Genomic DNA, 15,836 nt, shown 5'->3' on the forward strand with positions numbered 1-15,836 from the left:
TATGGAGAGTTGTCGAATTCCCGTGAGGCCAGCGGTACCTATAAATCTGCGAACTGGTTATACGAGCCTCCGAAAAACGCTTCGCTCGCCGCCGCTCGGCTTGCCGTCGATGGCGGGGCGGTTGTTCGATAGCGACGTTTCTGTTGTCGGTCTTGCGCGCTGCTAATAATAGCTCCGGATTCGCTGGAAATTTCGAACAATGGAGGCACGCTGCTATAAGCCGATAGTACAAGGTAGAGTGGTCCGTGAAATGATAGAGCACCTTGCAGCCTCAGAGCACATTGCATGGAAGAGCAGCGTTTCATTTGCAACGTAGATTAGTTCTAATGCACAGATGTCTTGCAAATGCCTTTAATAAAAATTTATTAGTTCCATTCGGTGTCCATTTGTTTATTATATTTTATGCTATGGTCTTGAATACAGAATTATTTACTCGGAAATTCGATATTGAGATAATATTACCAGAGAGAAGTTATTTAATATAACCAATATAATATAACTAGACAAATGGCACAAAAAGTGAACAGGTTTACTCGTAATTCCATGGCCACCGTAAGCGCTCCAAATCAATAAAGAAAAGCGGAATTTCGTTTCCTTCGCTTCTAATAATCTTGCTCGAGGAACGTTGAACTTGCCGCGCCGCGTTTCCGTGCAACATTCGCGAGCCATACTTATTAGAACGCATTAATGACCGCGCGTTTGACGTTGATTAAGCGGGCGCTATTAAAGGATTTCCGTCAGCCTCCGGTAACAGGGGTTGTTACCCGGGGTTGGCCGATACATTTACCAAGGACTCCATGAATCAGGCAATAACCACCAGGTTTCTCGGGTTCCAGCGTTGAGCCTGCTGTGCGTAAAAAAATTCTCCGGGAGCGGAACGATGCTGGAGGCGCCGCCCGGAAGTCGCGAGGACCTCGTGGAAGCAGCAAGAACACCATGCACGCCCACAGGTGAGTGCGTCATGAAGTTTAAATGAAGATTTACGTGGGCGGGGATCCGTTAATCTAACGAGGCCGGTGCACGCGCGCGACTCCGCCGCGCGAGTTGCCGGGTAACGAGCGGGTATTACGCTTCTAAATAAGGCGGGCCGCGCGCGCGCGCCGCTTCGGAAAGTCGAATGTCACCGGCGACGTTTAATTTTCTCCGGACGGTGAAAACTGAGATATCGAGCGTGTTTATCGTAAAGTTTAAATGGAGATCTAGTGTCCCTGGTAACCGTGGGTGCCGCCGGCGAATGGATCCCGGTAGTATCCAGCCTCGTAAATCCAGCCGATAAATAATGAAAACGACGAAAACTCCGCGTGCAACCGGACGACCGACCGCTGCTCGAACTTGCTTCCACGCGGCGAAATTTAACGACGCGTGGCCGCGCGGTCCTGTCACACGCGCGAAACCGTACGCGTTTCCTTCCTCCGCAGCTGCACGGTCTCGGAGGAAAAGTTACTGTTCGGTCTCGAGCGGAACAGAAAATTTGTCGGACGGAAATAGAGTTGGGTGATACTCGGATTCGTACGAATGGTTTATTCGAATCACTCGTTCTACGGAAATTAATCTATTCTTTTATTCGAGTAAGGCTTCGTTCGAATGATCCATTACTTGAATAATTTTTTGTTCGACAGAATTATTATTTCAATAATTCTTTGTTCGATGGATTCATTGTTTGAATAATTCTTTGATCGAATGATTCATTGTTTGCATAAGTCTTTACTCGAGTGATTCGATATTCGAATAATTCTTTGTTCAATGGAATCTCTATTGAGGTAATTCTTATTCGAATAATTCTTTATTTGATTCATTATTTAGTCAAATAATGCTTTATTAAATTCATTTTCTAGTCAAATAATTTTTTATTCAATTAATTCTTTATTCGTACAATTCTTTACTCTAATAATTAATTCTTTACTCGAATAATTCTCTACTCTAATAATTAATTCTTTATCGAATAATTCTTACTCAATAATTAATTCTTACTCGAATAATTCTCTACTCTAATAATTAATTCTTTACTCCAATAATTCTCTACTCTAATAATTAATTCTTTAGTCGAATAATTCTTTACTCAAATAATTCTTCACTCTAATAATTCTTTACTCGAATAAATACGAATAAATTCTTATTAGAATAAAATCTTATTCGCCGAAACGAAGTTCACGACCTCGCCGAATTCCGCACGCAAACCTCGATATTCGAGGTCGCAACAATTAGCGCGACAAGTGACAAGTTTTAGTGAAAATCCGGGAATCAAAATGTCGCGGCGATCATCCCCGGGAAACGGAAAAGACCCCCATGCATATAGATGTACATCGGAACGGGAGTGTCGGCGGGAATTGATGGTACAGTTCGAAACAGAGCGAATTTACATGAAAAAATAAGTCGGAAATGCGGTGGGAAAATTTTCGTCGCAGCTCGCTGGCCCGTTCGAAAAAATACAATTTGAATCCCGTCCGGCAGCGCGCATGCTATTGAATACGTGCGGTACGATCGACGTGGACTGTTCATTGCCCGCCGTTTCTACTTACTACAAAGCACGAACAAACGGAGCACGCGCCGGACGCGTTTTCATAGTCAATTTATTCGTAAATTAAGCTTCGGAAAATGGTACGTTATTTTTTTCTTTTTTTTGCATCAGCTCGCCGATATCGAAAAATGTGTCAATTAACGGACAAACGAACGCCGTGCTGCCGCTACAAAGAAACTCGACCGATGCCAAATGTTATGAAAGGTATTTCTGTTTTATCGGGGAATAAAAAGTGCGTCACAAAAAACATATATATATACATATTCGCCGGATAATTGGAAAGGATTACAACGCGGGGAAATGTTCGCGGAATCGTTACTTTGGTTCAGATTCATCGTGGAGCAGATGACGTTCGAAATAATTGCGAATGACACGCGATTTACTACAAACGCGTGGAGAACGCTCGTCTTAAATCGGCAGAAACAAAAATTCCACTCGCTCGGGAGCGATGAATCGCGAGTTATTAACCTAGTTTCACTGCTTCGTAATTAAGTATAGGACACGGGGACCGTCTGAATGCCGCGTTTCACGGGACACAAAACGACCGCTGCCTCTCTTCCAAATATTTCTGCGCGCCGTCGTGCATTCGCGAAACCGCGACAAACACCGACTAATATTCGTCTCTGATAATTGCGAAAATTATGTATCGTTACAACTCCACTTCTCGATTCAAATGTAACACTAAATTGTCTCCTTTTACCGAGTCCTTTTGATGTAATTTATCAAATAGCGATCCAAATATATTCTTAGAATATTCCGTCCATTTAAGATGCAATAATAAATATATAGTAATAAATATTTAACAAAATGTAAGCATAGGATAAATACAAATCTCCTTCTCATTCCAAGAAATTATAATAATTGATAAACTTCAAGTCATAACTCTGATTTTCTTTCAAATAAATTTATGCTACATTAGGAACGACAGAAACACTAATAAGTTTACATATCTTCAAAATTACATCTCAAAAACATTGATATATAGAAGTCGAAAATCCTCATAGACATTTTCCTAGGCATTCAATTTTAATTATAAAAATAATTCGCCGTCCTACAGCTAATTATTCCAATATCAAACTTCTAAAACAAATATCGAAAAAGCTATAGCATTAATTCCAACCAATTTGTACCGGTACGTAAAGAATAATCAAACCTATGATTTTACTGAAGTCGGGTAAAATATAGTGTGGATAGTGCAACGCGATTGGAGGAAGCCTGACTAAATATTTCGGGGCCGGGGGTTGGTTATTTTAAGGGACAACAGGTGTCGATATTCCGCGGGGATATTTTTCGGATTACCGTGTTCCCCGGGCTGTCGTCATCGCCTTTCATTAAAGCGGCAGCGAACACCGGGGACCGTTCGCAGGTGCGAAAAAGCAAATCATCTGCCCAGGGCCCCGGCATCAATCATCGCGATTCCGTCGGCGCGAGACCGTGGTCCGATTTTACGGGGGAGCTCGTACCACTCGGCCTCTCCTTTATCCAGGCGGCGGCGGCGGACGCGTCGCGCCAGGGACAAAGCGTAATCGGAAAGGGGAAGGAGACGGCGGAACGATCGATCGATTGAACGCCGATTCCCCACCGCTTCCTGCGAGCATCATTACCGCCGCGGGTCTACCTGTAACGGAGCCAATGGGCGGCTCTTTTTATCTCAATAAAGCGCCGGTGTCCCGTGATGATTGACGGTCTGACTTTGTGGCGTGTCAGCCGCGGGACAGCTGCTTTTTGTCGCCGCCGCCGCCGCTGCCGTGAACGGGGGGAGGGGCCCCGGCCTTCTATTTTATTCTCAGCCGTGCGCGACGGCTTCATCGGGCTCCCATCGATTTTTCATCATAATTAAGTAATTTGCTTCTTAGCCGGGAGAACCGGCCATGGGGAACCCGCTGATACGGCTTCCGGGATGACTTTGAAATTCTTTTAATCAGGGGGATCGTGTCCTCGCGGTGCCCCGCGGGGGCGGTCCGACCCTTATAAATTAGTGGACGGGCGCAGAAGTTGTTTGGCCCGCCGCGAGAAAGTAGGAAGGGTCAATTAATAAGGCCCGCAGGGCTTGGCGGATTATTATAATTAGTTTACTAAACCCCTTGACGTGCTTTCACGAGGATGACTCGCGATGGAGATCTCTAGTAATAATCCCCTAGCCGTGAGTGACACTACGCTCCTTCGAGTCTGAATAAAGTTCTGTTCTCTTGTTCGATATTTTTACCGAGCTGCTGGAAATCGTTCTTTCAATATTTTTTGCCGCAAAGTTGCTGATGGAGACAATCTTACGGAAAATGGTTTAATAAATATCTTAATCGAAGGATATATTATTATAAAAATAACAGCGCATCTAAGTACAGTATTGTCATCGCTGCGAATACGTGTTAACAATTTAGTTACAGTTTGTTAGTTTAGTGTCGAGCATTCAAGTAAATCCAAGAACGAAACGAACGCGAATGTTCTTTTTCTTCCAACAAATGATCCCGATCGAAGAACTCGTAACGCAACTGCAGAGGGAATCGTACAACAAGGAGTTATAATTGTTGCTGGGAACAGCGTTTCGGGGCTCGCGAAATTGTTACGAATAGCCCCGCGTAACGCAGTTAACTAGGGCCAATCATTAGTCGGACATGAAACTCGCCGCTGGTTGCAAGTTTCATCGTCCTGAACTTCAAATATGAATTCTGTTTGAATGCCCCGCAGACAAATGTTTGTTGAACACCACACCGCGATTAACTGCTACAGTGATTAATGCCGGCGGAAATGGCCAGAAATGGTCAGACGGGCCACGGCCGGGCTGTATCAAAGCACACTCGTACCGCATAAGCGGTCCAACTAATGCACTTCGTTGCTTGGCCAAACGAGAACTCGCGCCGGCGAATCGCCGCTATATTTTTGCCTTTTAAGTGATATTGACAGCATTTTTCGAACTGGCGTCCCAGGTTTTATAATAGAAGCAGACCGGCGATCGCGCTCGGATTTTTCTCGCGGACTCGGAGCTCTTTTCGCAATTTTCCGGGGCGAAATTGCCGGCGTTGCACTTTGTGTCCCATAGAAATTGATAGAAAGACGGTGTCGGCGCTAACCGGAAGTCGAGGCGCGACGAACGGCGCCGCGTTGATCGGCTTGTTTAATCACCGGGCCGGGAGGAGCCGGTATCGAGAATGCCGACAGTAATTGACACCACTTTCACGGCTAAACCGCTTTCCAATTTTCTCCTTATTTTCACGACATAATAACTTACCGAGGTTGACGGAGTTTAGACGCAACGGCGGGGACGGGTCGGGGAAGGGGAGAATGGTGGCGGGGCGAGCATGGCGGGGAAGGGACGCGCAGCCCAGCACCGCGCGCGCGGCCAGTAATGGCTACGTATATATAGACACTTCTTTACAAGGTGGTGAGATAAGCTCTCATTGGCGACCGAAGCGTAATCACTACGGCTTCCTGAAATAGCCTGAACCTTCACCCCATCGCCCCATTCGATCTCGCCATTTCCCTTTCCTGGGATCCTTGGCAGAGGAACTTCGATCGGCGTCCATCATCCCCATCGAATTTCGAGTCCGTTCAAGTTCTTCCACGCTAGGCGGGCGCGTTTCCCCGTCCCGTTGATCCCTTACAGACCCCTCCGCGCGCTCCAAATTAATCCTTTTTGTAGATTATGCTCACCTTTCCGCGCACCCGAATCAATCCTTTCGCTGGATCCCGCGCCGCCTATTTGCAAATTAAGCTTTATCCCTCTTTAGATTAAGCTCGTCGTTTTTTCGTTTTTCTTTTTCGAAACGTTATCGACCACTTCGCAGCCTCCGATCTCATCCCTTCGCTAATCAAATCCACCTTTCGGCAGTGGTGAAACTCACTCTCCCGCGAAGTTTGCCGACGTTTATTAAACGCGTTTGATTAAATGCGAATTTATATACTTGTTTGCGAAACGATGGCAAACTTCATTGCGAATAATTAATCGTTGTAAATCTGCGATAGTTGTTTGTAGCGCGTCGTTCGATACTTAAATTTAATATGAGTTTGTGGCTGGCTCGATTTGTAGCATGATAATTAATTTCGTTGCACGTAATTAATCTTTGTAGATTTTCGACGGTAATTTAAATTCGAGGGGGATTTTAGTAAGAATAATTTGAAATAAGTGAATCCAATTTGCGGAAGAGTGGATCGCATTTGAAAATGTGAACGTTATTTATGAAAGGATTCACTTTGTGCAAAAACCCATGTTATTTTTACCGCAGTTTGGATATATATCAGCAATGAAGTCGACATACATCGCTTGCAGATTTTATGCATTTATAAAAAAGAATAATAAATTGTACTTAGAGCAGCAAATGAATTAAAAATATTTGCGAATATTAACGTATCAGATACGGCTGATTAAAACCTTTAGGATACGTATAACAATTCCAAACGAATTAAATATTAACTCTTTGTACTACGACTCCTTTCACGCTGCGTTGATTAGCATTTATTTCCTCTTAATATTTTTATTAATAGGACCAAATAATTTTTATCTCTTGTATTGTCTTTATTTAATTCCGTTTCTATTTCTTCACATGTTGCGTGAAATCTTTTTCGCGAGTCTGACTCGTTATTATAACGCAATGAGTTAAAAGCCGTCAGGTAAATGTGTCGCTGTCAGGTATTGCCATCTGTGTCCGACCATAGCCCACCGTTTCCACTTAATCTCGCTTTAACGCACGTACGGAACTTCGAAAGTTAATTGTCTCGCGAGCCAAGCCTCGCACAATGACATTTACATTTGCCGCCGAGCAGACATTGGCGTCTGACCACAGCGTGCCCCTCGCGGCTCCGTGCAACTTGCACGTAGCTAACTACAGAAGTGAATTTAACAAGAAAATAATTTAGGCGCGCTGCGGAGCAGGGATTGTCAGACGCGTCCGACTGTAACGAACCGTTTCACGGGGCGAGACCGCGTCCGACCGTGGCGAGCTCGTTCCACTCTCGATTTATAATTCACGCGACTTTCGAAGTCGATTATCTCGGAATCGTGGCGGCCCTATCAAAAAACTTTTATTCCGCGTTTCCGATGGTCCCGTCCGACCCGGAATTATCCCCGCTTCCGGTGGCGCGGCTCTATTCGCAGAGGATCCTCTAAAATTCAGGCAATTACCTGTACCCCGGTATGTGCCCGGGCTTGCCGCTAAAACTTTCTCCGGCCGTTCCGAAGATCCTGGGGGATCGATTCTCGCGCACACGCGACCGGCCGCATAATTGGATCCAGGGCCAGGAGTTCATTACATCGGCCGCGACCAATACGGCATAATATTCGGGAAAGGGGATGGAAGGCGAACGATACAACAACGGTAATCGGATTCGTCAATTATTGCCTGATAAATTATGACCGATACGTATTAACCGGCGGAACCGGTCCGCCGGCCGAATAAATACTGGAAAGGGACAGCTTGCCGCGTATCGGAGATCGCATTATCGCCGGGCCGGGCGCGCGCGGCACGACTGTATCGTATTGCCCGATGACCGTACGATTGTTCCCGCTTTTCGGCCGCGCTCCCCCCCTTCCTTCCTCCTTCTCTGCGAAAAATATCCGCGGCGACCCGCGCGCATTTATTCATCGCGCACGAATCGATATCGCCTATTCGATGGAAGAGCGCGTGCAGAATCGTCGGGCACGGTCCGCGCGGCGTATTTTGCGCGCGCGGGCACGACTTTGAAAGGAATGAATGATTCATGCTCGGGGTTTCGTTTTAGGAGAATGCCCGGTTCTCGAGGGCGAATTGTTAATTTTTCACGTCGGGAAACGCCGTAGCGTCGCGTCGACCGAGCTCGGTGCCGGAACGAAACGGGGAGCGCGCGCGCCGCGCGAGTTGTGTGCGTTTTCGAATCGCTTTTTTTCCGGCCGTCGGATTCGCTCGAACGTTCATTCCAATTTGGTCGGTTTACTTATTAAAGTGGTTCCGCATCGACCGTGCTCGCGCGCTCTCTCGCCCCGCATTGTTCCGAAAATACAAGGAAGACGGAATTTTACCGACGGTATTTCTTTGACGGTGTTTCTTTGTCCGCGTGGCTCGTCGACTGCACTTCGGCCGCGGTTCGTTAAAATATTGTCAAATGATTGGGTTCAATTATGACGGCTTAATGACTGTTCGTTGAATGCGTATTACTTGTGAGAATAACGATAGATACTCGACTATGACTATGAATGAAGATAGACGACTATGAATGCACCACGATTCTTGGATTTTTTTAAGACTGCGCTGAATGGAAAATTTTTCGAGATGTTAGGGGGATTAGATTACTGTGCTTTGATCGCAATAGCTGCCCTTGTATGTCACGTAAATTAATAATTCTTTCTCTATGAGTAGTTCAATATTTTTTATTAAACAAAGTTGACCTTTAATCGCACTTTACTCCTTCACTTATAAAATAATGAATAACGTCATTTCGAATTCATTTAATTTCTGTTAAAAATATTGTTTATACAGAAAGAATGTACATAGTGTAGAGTACGAAATAGTATAATAAATAGTACATAGTAGAATATTAAAGGAATAGAAATGTAATTTATATGATGGAACTGGGAAGAAAGAGTACGAGCCCTTTAAGAAGAAAATTAGGGCAAATGGAACTACTGAAACATATAAAATCTGTTATAAATTCTACGAAACTACAAAGATGAATTTTCTACAGAATGGTTCGGTTAATGCCTGGCTTTTAAACCCAGATCGCTCGACACTGTGTGCCATCAACGTAGGCGTGGCCGAAAAACCGGAGTTCGGTGTCGTAAATATCTAAGACAGGTCGCGAGCGAACAACGCCATTCAAAATCGCTTTCACACCTACACGAAACTGCCGACCATTCACCGACGCCATCGGACAGCCGGCAATTAGTTTTTCAACTTGTATAATAACAACGAAGCGGCCCGTGCCTCGTTAACGAGGCAACAAATATCCGAAGGAACCCGTCGGCCAACCGGCGCGTGTCAAACCGTTTTCCCCCACCGTCGCCGTTATAAATTTTAAGGAGTTTAATTCCGCGTAATTGCCTAAGTTTTCGCCCCATCCCGGGACGGCCGCGATCGAGCCGGCTTGATCCCGGACGCCTGTGCCCGCGCGGGGGGGGGGGGGGGGGAGCCGCGAAAGAACACGCGAGAGGGTTGAGAAGTTTTCAAGACCGAGACTTTTAATGTCGCCCTTGGCGCCGCGCCGTCCCCGACGCGATCGTTATTTACCTTTCCGCTGGGGGGGTGCGACGGGCAAACACACCCGCAGATAGCGGGGCCGGGCAGAAAGCGGGCCGCCGGTTCGGCCGAATCGACGACATTTTGATTTATGGCCGGAAAATGGAAATCTCGCGTTAGGATCCGGAGCGACGCCGAGTCTCGCGGGGATACAGCCAGGTTTTTCGGCGTCGGTCGCGCTTTGCCGTCGGGCTCGCTCGCCCCCCTCCGTGAACACCCTCCGAACCCGTCACGCCAAAAATAGCCCGCAGCTTGAGCCCCGGCAATTTGGAAATTTTCATCCACCTGCGCGGAGTGTAATTCAACCGTTAAATTTTAATTATTCGACCGGTCGCGGCTGCGAAGGTCGAACGCGAATTTCCGTGGCTCGACGGGCGGCGCTGTTCTCTGCTGTTCCAAATTGCGCGACTAGAAAAAAGTTTAAATGATACGCGGCCGTAATGGTATCGAAAAATACGGTTACGGTGCCGTTGTAGCAAGAGATTGTTGTTGTTGGGGTGCGAGTGTACCGGAGTTTGTGACGCTCGTCGAAAAAGCAGGAATTTTTGTGGAAATGTGGAAACGGAACCGGCGAACTTTTCTGAAAAATTGGATTCGCGTTTCAGGAATTTGCACTTGTTATTTAGAGGAATTTCCCCGGGAAAACTGCGTAACAATGCGCCACAGTGCCTATTGTAGAGAAGTTCGTGAGAAAAAAGTATATCGCGGAAGGAGACGAGATTACTATGCAAGTAGAATAAGGTCAGCCATTGTGCGGACAAGTAATGTAGACGTCTTTTACAGTCCCCTTGGCGCGTGTAAAACGTGCGACCATTGTAGACGCGTGAATGGTGTGTACAATGGTTACACGAAGCTGCAAATATCTATGTTGAATCTTCAGGTAGAATGGGTCGGCCATTGGTCAAACAAAATGGTATTCTTGCTATTCGCGAGCGAAAAGTCTTTGAACTTTTATCTGCTGGATTCTTAAAAGCTATCTGAAGTGTTAGGTGACAGTAGAAAGTTAATCTGGAAAGTAGAACAGGTCAATAGTAGTCGGACAATTCTCAAAAATACTTCGAACTATCAAAGGACCAAAAATTAATTTCCCAGGTGATCGGACATTGTCAAACGTTAACTGAAGTGGTGCAGAAGTTGATCTAAATTGCAGGCAGAGGTGGAGAGCGTGACTTATCGCAAGACGGTGTATCGGCGAAAGAAAAACACATTTCCCGTTGCGGGAGGCAGCGTGATAACAAAATCCAATTAGTCGACAGGCTTTTCAATGCCTCGCGAACAGGAAGGCTTGTTAAAACTACGTTCCCGACTCCGCAAGGACCGGTTGTTCAACCGTTTCGCTCCGCGAGAGTTCCGCGTCGATAATACTTTTGTTGCAAAATAAAATCCGGCAATTAGTTTCCCGTTATTGTTTAATAGTCGACCGGGCCAGATAAAGGCCGAGCTGGGCCCGGAAGCGAAGGGGTTGCGGTTTCCGCTGATGCAGCGCCGCCGAATGGAAGACAGGCGGGTTGACCTCATTAATAAAAGATCGGGCACGAGGCGTCGTACAATTGCAGCCCCCGTAAGAGCTTATTACGTCGGCCCACGGCTTTATTAACACCGCGACGGGAGATTTATGGCACGCACTCCAATAACGAGGAGTCTTCGAGTTGAATACGAAAACGTTTATTCAACGCGCTCGCCGTTGGCTGCGCGGCGGAAAGCGGCTGAATTCGCCGGCCGGGGCCGGTCTAGTTTTCGCGCATTCGGCAAAAGTGCAACGAAATCCACCGGAACGGTATCGCTAAAACATTCCTAGGAAATAAAGTTAAACGCTTCATCCGCGAACTTCGCCATGGATTTTCAGCCGGGGCTGACTTGTACTACGTTATTCTACTCTGCATGACTGTAAGCCCGGCGAAATAAGACAGCAAAGATTTCACTCGGATCTCCGCCACTTTTCCCCCGTGCCTGTGTGTCTGACTTATTCCGACCTGCTCCACTCGAGTATATGGCCCTTGACTGATGCGAAATTCTATTACTGTATATGACTATAAGCCGGATAAATGAGGACAGAATTCTACTAGGTTACTATATATTTCACAAGGGTCTGTGTCTGATTTATTTCGACGAGATCTACTGAAGTGTACGATGCAATATTAAACAATTTTGTTAGTTGGAAAGTGTGTAAATTATGAAGCTAAGATTCTGCTAGACTCACAAAGATTTTACAAGCATTCGTGTCTGATTTATTCCGACCTGTTCTACTTGATAAGGTGTCTAATTGATACGAAGTTCTATTACTCCGTGTGACTATAACTTGTGAATGAAGACAGCAGGTACTCTACTAACTGTATAAATTTAAGAATCAGGTATTTTATTAGATTTTCACGGATGTTACAAACATCCATGTCTGATTTACTCCGACCTGTTCCACTGGAATATATCGTCTCTGTATATTTTCTCTCTATTACAATATACGGACCACAAGCCGTGTAAACGAAGACAGCACACACTCTACTAGACTCTTACGTATTTACCAAATATCCATGTCTGATTTATTTCCACAGGATCTACTAAAATATACAGTGTGCGTTGCATAAACAAACCAACTACCACAAACTTTATGAACTAAGAAAATAGAGATTCTACTAAACTCTCGCAAATTCTACAATCGTCCACGTCTGATTCACTTCAACCAGCTCTGTAAGACACACAGTGTCTGTCTTATGAGTGACTTTATCACTGTCCAAAAACTTCAACGTCACAATTACTCGAAGTGTTAGCGTTCCACCGAGTAACAGACGAACGAGAGGGCGAGAACGAAGCAATTATTAATTCCATTGTACATCTATACAGGGTGTACAACTCGTGACAGCCTCTTCCATTTACGAATGGCAAAAAGAGAAAATGGCGGCGTCTTTTTCGAAACAGTTTACACGGCAGGATTTCCTGGCACTCCGCAGTGGAACAGAAACGGCGCTCAGATATTCGTCTTCGCGCGCACGCTGTCCTCGTATTTATGTTAAGCAGAATCTTTCGAGGATCGTGTGCGCATCGGCGATGCATTGTGTTACAAAGTGCGGCGGCCGTGGCGGAAGGGACGGTGTCTACGGATGACACCGGAATACCAAGCTGCGGTATATTTTTGAAGGTGGGTCCGGGATAGTACGAGAAGCGCAACATCGGGCCGACTCCCATGAATTATTCACCGTCGGCGTGCTAACTGCGTCTGCCCCGTATCCGCGAGCACTTCTGTAGCTCCACGGCCGCTTCCGTTTGTGATTGGCAAATGTCATACGTCGCCTGATTGCGTTCAGTTTCAGGAAGTTGGTTCGCCGTGCGCCGCGAGGATAGACAGAGAGAAGGATCGGCCCAGGGAAAGCCCGAGGTCCAATCAATAGTCTGTGATGAACGGTCCAATGGCTATTGGCACCGCATCGGCCTCCCCCGTATAGACGCGCTCCGGCTGTTCTATGAATTATTTAGCGTTACCCAAGTGGCCCTCGGTGTATTTGCCCCGAAACCGACGGCGGGCTACGCAGCGTTCCGGGAACCTCGGTTGATTTCACCCACCCTCCTAATCTATCGTTCCCATCGGTGTCAAATAGCGTAGCCGATTTCATTCATCTGGCCCGGATAAACGGGGGTCGCGGCGAGCGATCCTGAAATCGAGTCCCCGTTTCCCCCCGCTTTAACGATCATTCGATAACGTTATGAGCTAACGAGAGGCGACGCCGACGAAATCTCGACCCCGGACAACCTGTCCGAACCGGTTAATCAAGGATCCGGGGCACGTTCCGCTCTATCTTCGACTGCGTCTCTTTGTTCACGTCGCGTCGTCCCGAATCTCGAGAACGCGGACAAAATGTAGAGATTATCTGATTATCATTCAAAATTTACGATTGCAAGTTATCGTAATGCATTTTGAGAAATGTGGAAGAATTTTTTGAACGGAAGTATGACGTTCGTATCTTGTTTATAGCTTACAAAACTCGTCGAAGATTAGATCAATTTTCTATGAAGCAATTTTGAATATTATTTATTATATTGAAACTATGAATATGACTACATTGCATTATTGTACAGAGTAACAATGGAAGTTAATTTGTGAATATTCGTAGCACAGTTTTGCAAGTTAAAAATATAACGTAAAAGTCAGAAATATTCTCCTTTTCAATTTAGACCTTGTAGTCGATACCTTATTTTATTTGATTAATAAGTAACACACGTTATAATTAACAATTTTCACTGGTACTAAGAATCTTTCAATCAAATGCTTTCTAAAAGTTCTGGGTATTTTCAGTATAGAAAGGGTAGAAGAGTCGAGTAATGATAATGGTGAAGGCAGCAGGGGCTGTAATTATATCGCACTAACCTTCGACTTTGTACTTCTACTGCTTCGAGTAATTAAATAATTTTGTTACATGCTACTTTCTGCATTTAATTACAAATCCTCTCGTTGACGCATTTCGTATTAATGACAGGGCCAGAGAAACGGCTCAGGTGAGAATCGTATTAAACACCGACTCCTTTGAAGATTGCCACCGTCTTATTTTCTGGCGGGGATATTCGCTAGTAGAACAAGGCGTCACGAGTCAGACACCGACCCGAAATCTGTCGAATTGAGTAAGGACATTAATATAATCCTCGGTGTTTTATGTATGTTTTATGCGATATTATTTACAGTAGAATGCGTCGTCATAAGTCAGACATATTGTGATCCAGTTAGGTATTGTATCGAATATTATCACGATTTGTTAAATTTCCACCGACGGCACCAATTCGTTGATAATAGATGGAACAATGATAACGCCGATCCATGGCACAAACAATTCAGAAAGCCCGATTAACTTCGCCTCTCGACCTATCGCTTCCACTGATATCAAACGCCATAACTCGCCACGCTCCCCTGACCTCGACAGAATCAATCTCCGTTCCGATGACCTCTTTCGAATTATGATCATATAATCGACCGTGGAAATGAGCTCTTTATGGCCTCGTACAGTTTTTTTTCGTCCCGGCCCTTTTGTCAAACTCCATGGCGTGTGGCATTACGGTTTTTTTATCCACTGGCCTCGTTCCCCCATTCCACGATAGCCGAGTCCTTTGTTCCGTCGAAATTTGGCGAACAGAAAAAATGTCCCACCTCAGCGCTTCTACGGTGTCAATTCTAGACGATATATTATCCAACGACAATAACTTTTAAACTGTCCGATTTAGTTATATTTTAATAATAGTCGAAGATAAAAGATCGAAAGAATTATCTCGAAGTTACAGTTTATATTTCCTCGTGCGCGACCGGTTAACTTTCGGATTTTTTAGAGTGGCAACAAGTGAAAGGCCCGGCGATAAAAAAAAAATATATCGGAGCGTTGCTCGACTCACGGTCGAACGGAGAAAAATATTTGCTCGTCGAGGGTCGAAGGATCGAGCGGTGAAAAAAAAAAAAAAAGAAAAAAAGAGAAAAAGAAAAATCGCGAAACTCCGTAAGTGGAGGAGGGAAGGATCGCAGCTTTTTAAAGAGCCAAGGGATAAAAAGCGCGCGCGACGGTTTCTGGTCTCAGGATATTTGCGGAGCATCGTCGGCCACGGAATACCGAGGTGGAAATCCTTGCTCGATATTCGTGGGGCGAAACGTTCCCCCGAAACGAAAGCCAGGACACGACGACGACGACGGATCCCGAATTTGAGGACAGCCGATTGGCGAGAAGTGCGCTTTATCAGGGACGGCGTTGCGCTTCGGTATAATTTATTCAGTGCAGTAGGGGGGCCGTGCTCGGATCGCGGTGGCATCCGGCCTTCCTAATGCAATATTGATTCGATTTCGCTGCACGACGTGCTAGGTCGTAGCGCGCAATTTGCATATGGAACTACACGGCTCGCGGAAACGGTCCGCAGCGACGTAGCAGCCTGACGGCGCGGCGTCGCGGCGGCGCACTGTTTGCCATTTGATTGCATGGAAATTGCATCGGGTCGGCGACGTATGCGCCGATGACAAGGCTGATTTCCTCGATCCACGCTTCGTTAGGACGCGAGCAGCGCAAACTTTGCCGAGCCCCGTCGATAAACCCACCCGTAAACCCGGCATCAACGATAGCTTTAACCTTTCTTCAAACGGCCGACACCTCGACGAC

At 45.9% G+C, this 15,836-nt stretch overlaps 1 protein-coding gene across 1 annotated transcript in view; it reads left to right on the forward strand.

Annotated features, from left to right (window-relative positions):
• The first annotated feature begins 880 nt into the window (after nt 1–880).
• Nucleotides 881–15,836, forward strand: part of LOC144467831 (uncharacterized) — a 37,210-nt gene continuing 22,254 nt past the window's right edge. Inside the window, exon 1 of the mRNA XM_078176799.1 lies at nt 881–950. Coding sequence (XP_078032925.1) covers nt 881–950 — 70 coding nt within the window. The remainder of the gene's footprint in view (nt 951–15,836) is intronic.

This window comes from Augochlora pura, chromosome 3, assembly GCF_028453695.1.
Source record: "Augochlora pura isolate Apur16 chromosome 3, APUR_v2.2.1, whole genome shotgun sequence".
In the NCBI taxonomy this organism is placed as follows: domain Eukaryota; kingdom Metazoa; phylum Arthropoda; class Insecta; order Hymenoptera; family Halictidae; genus Augochlora; species Augochlora pura.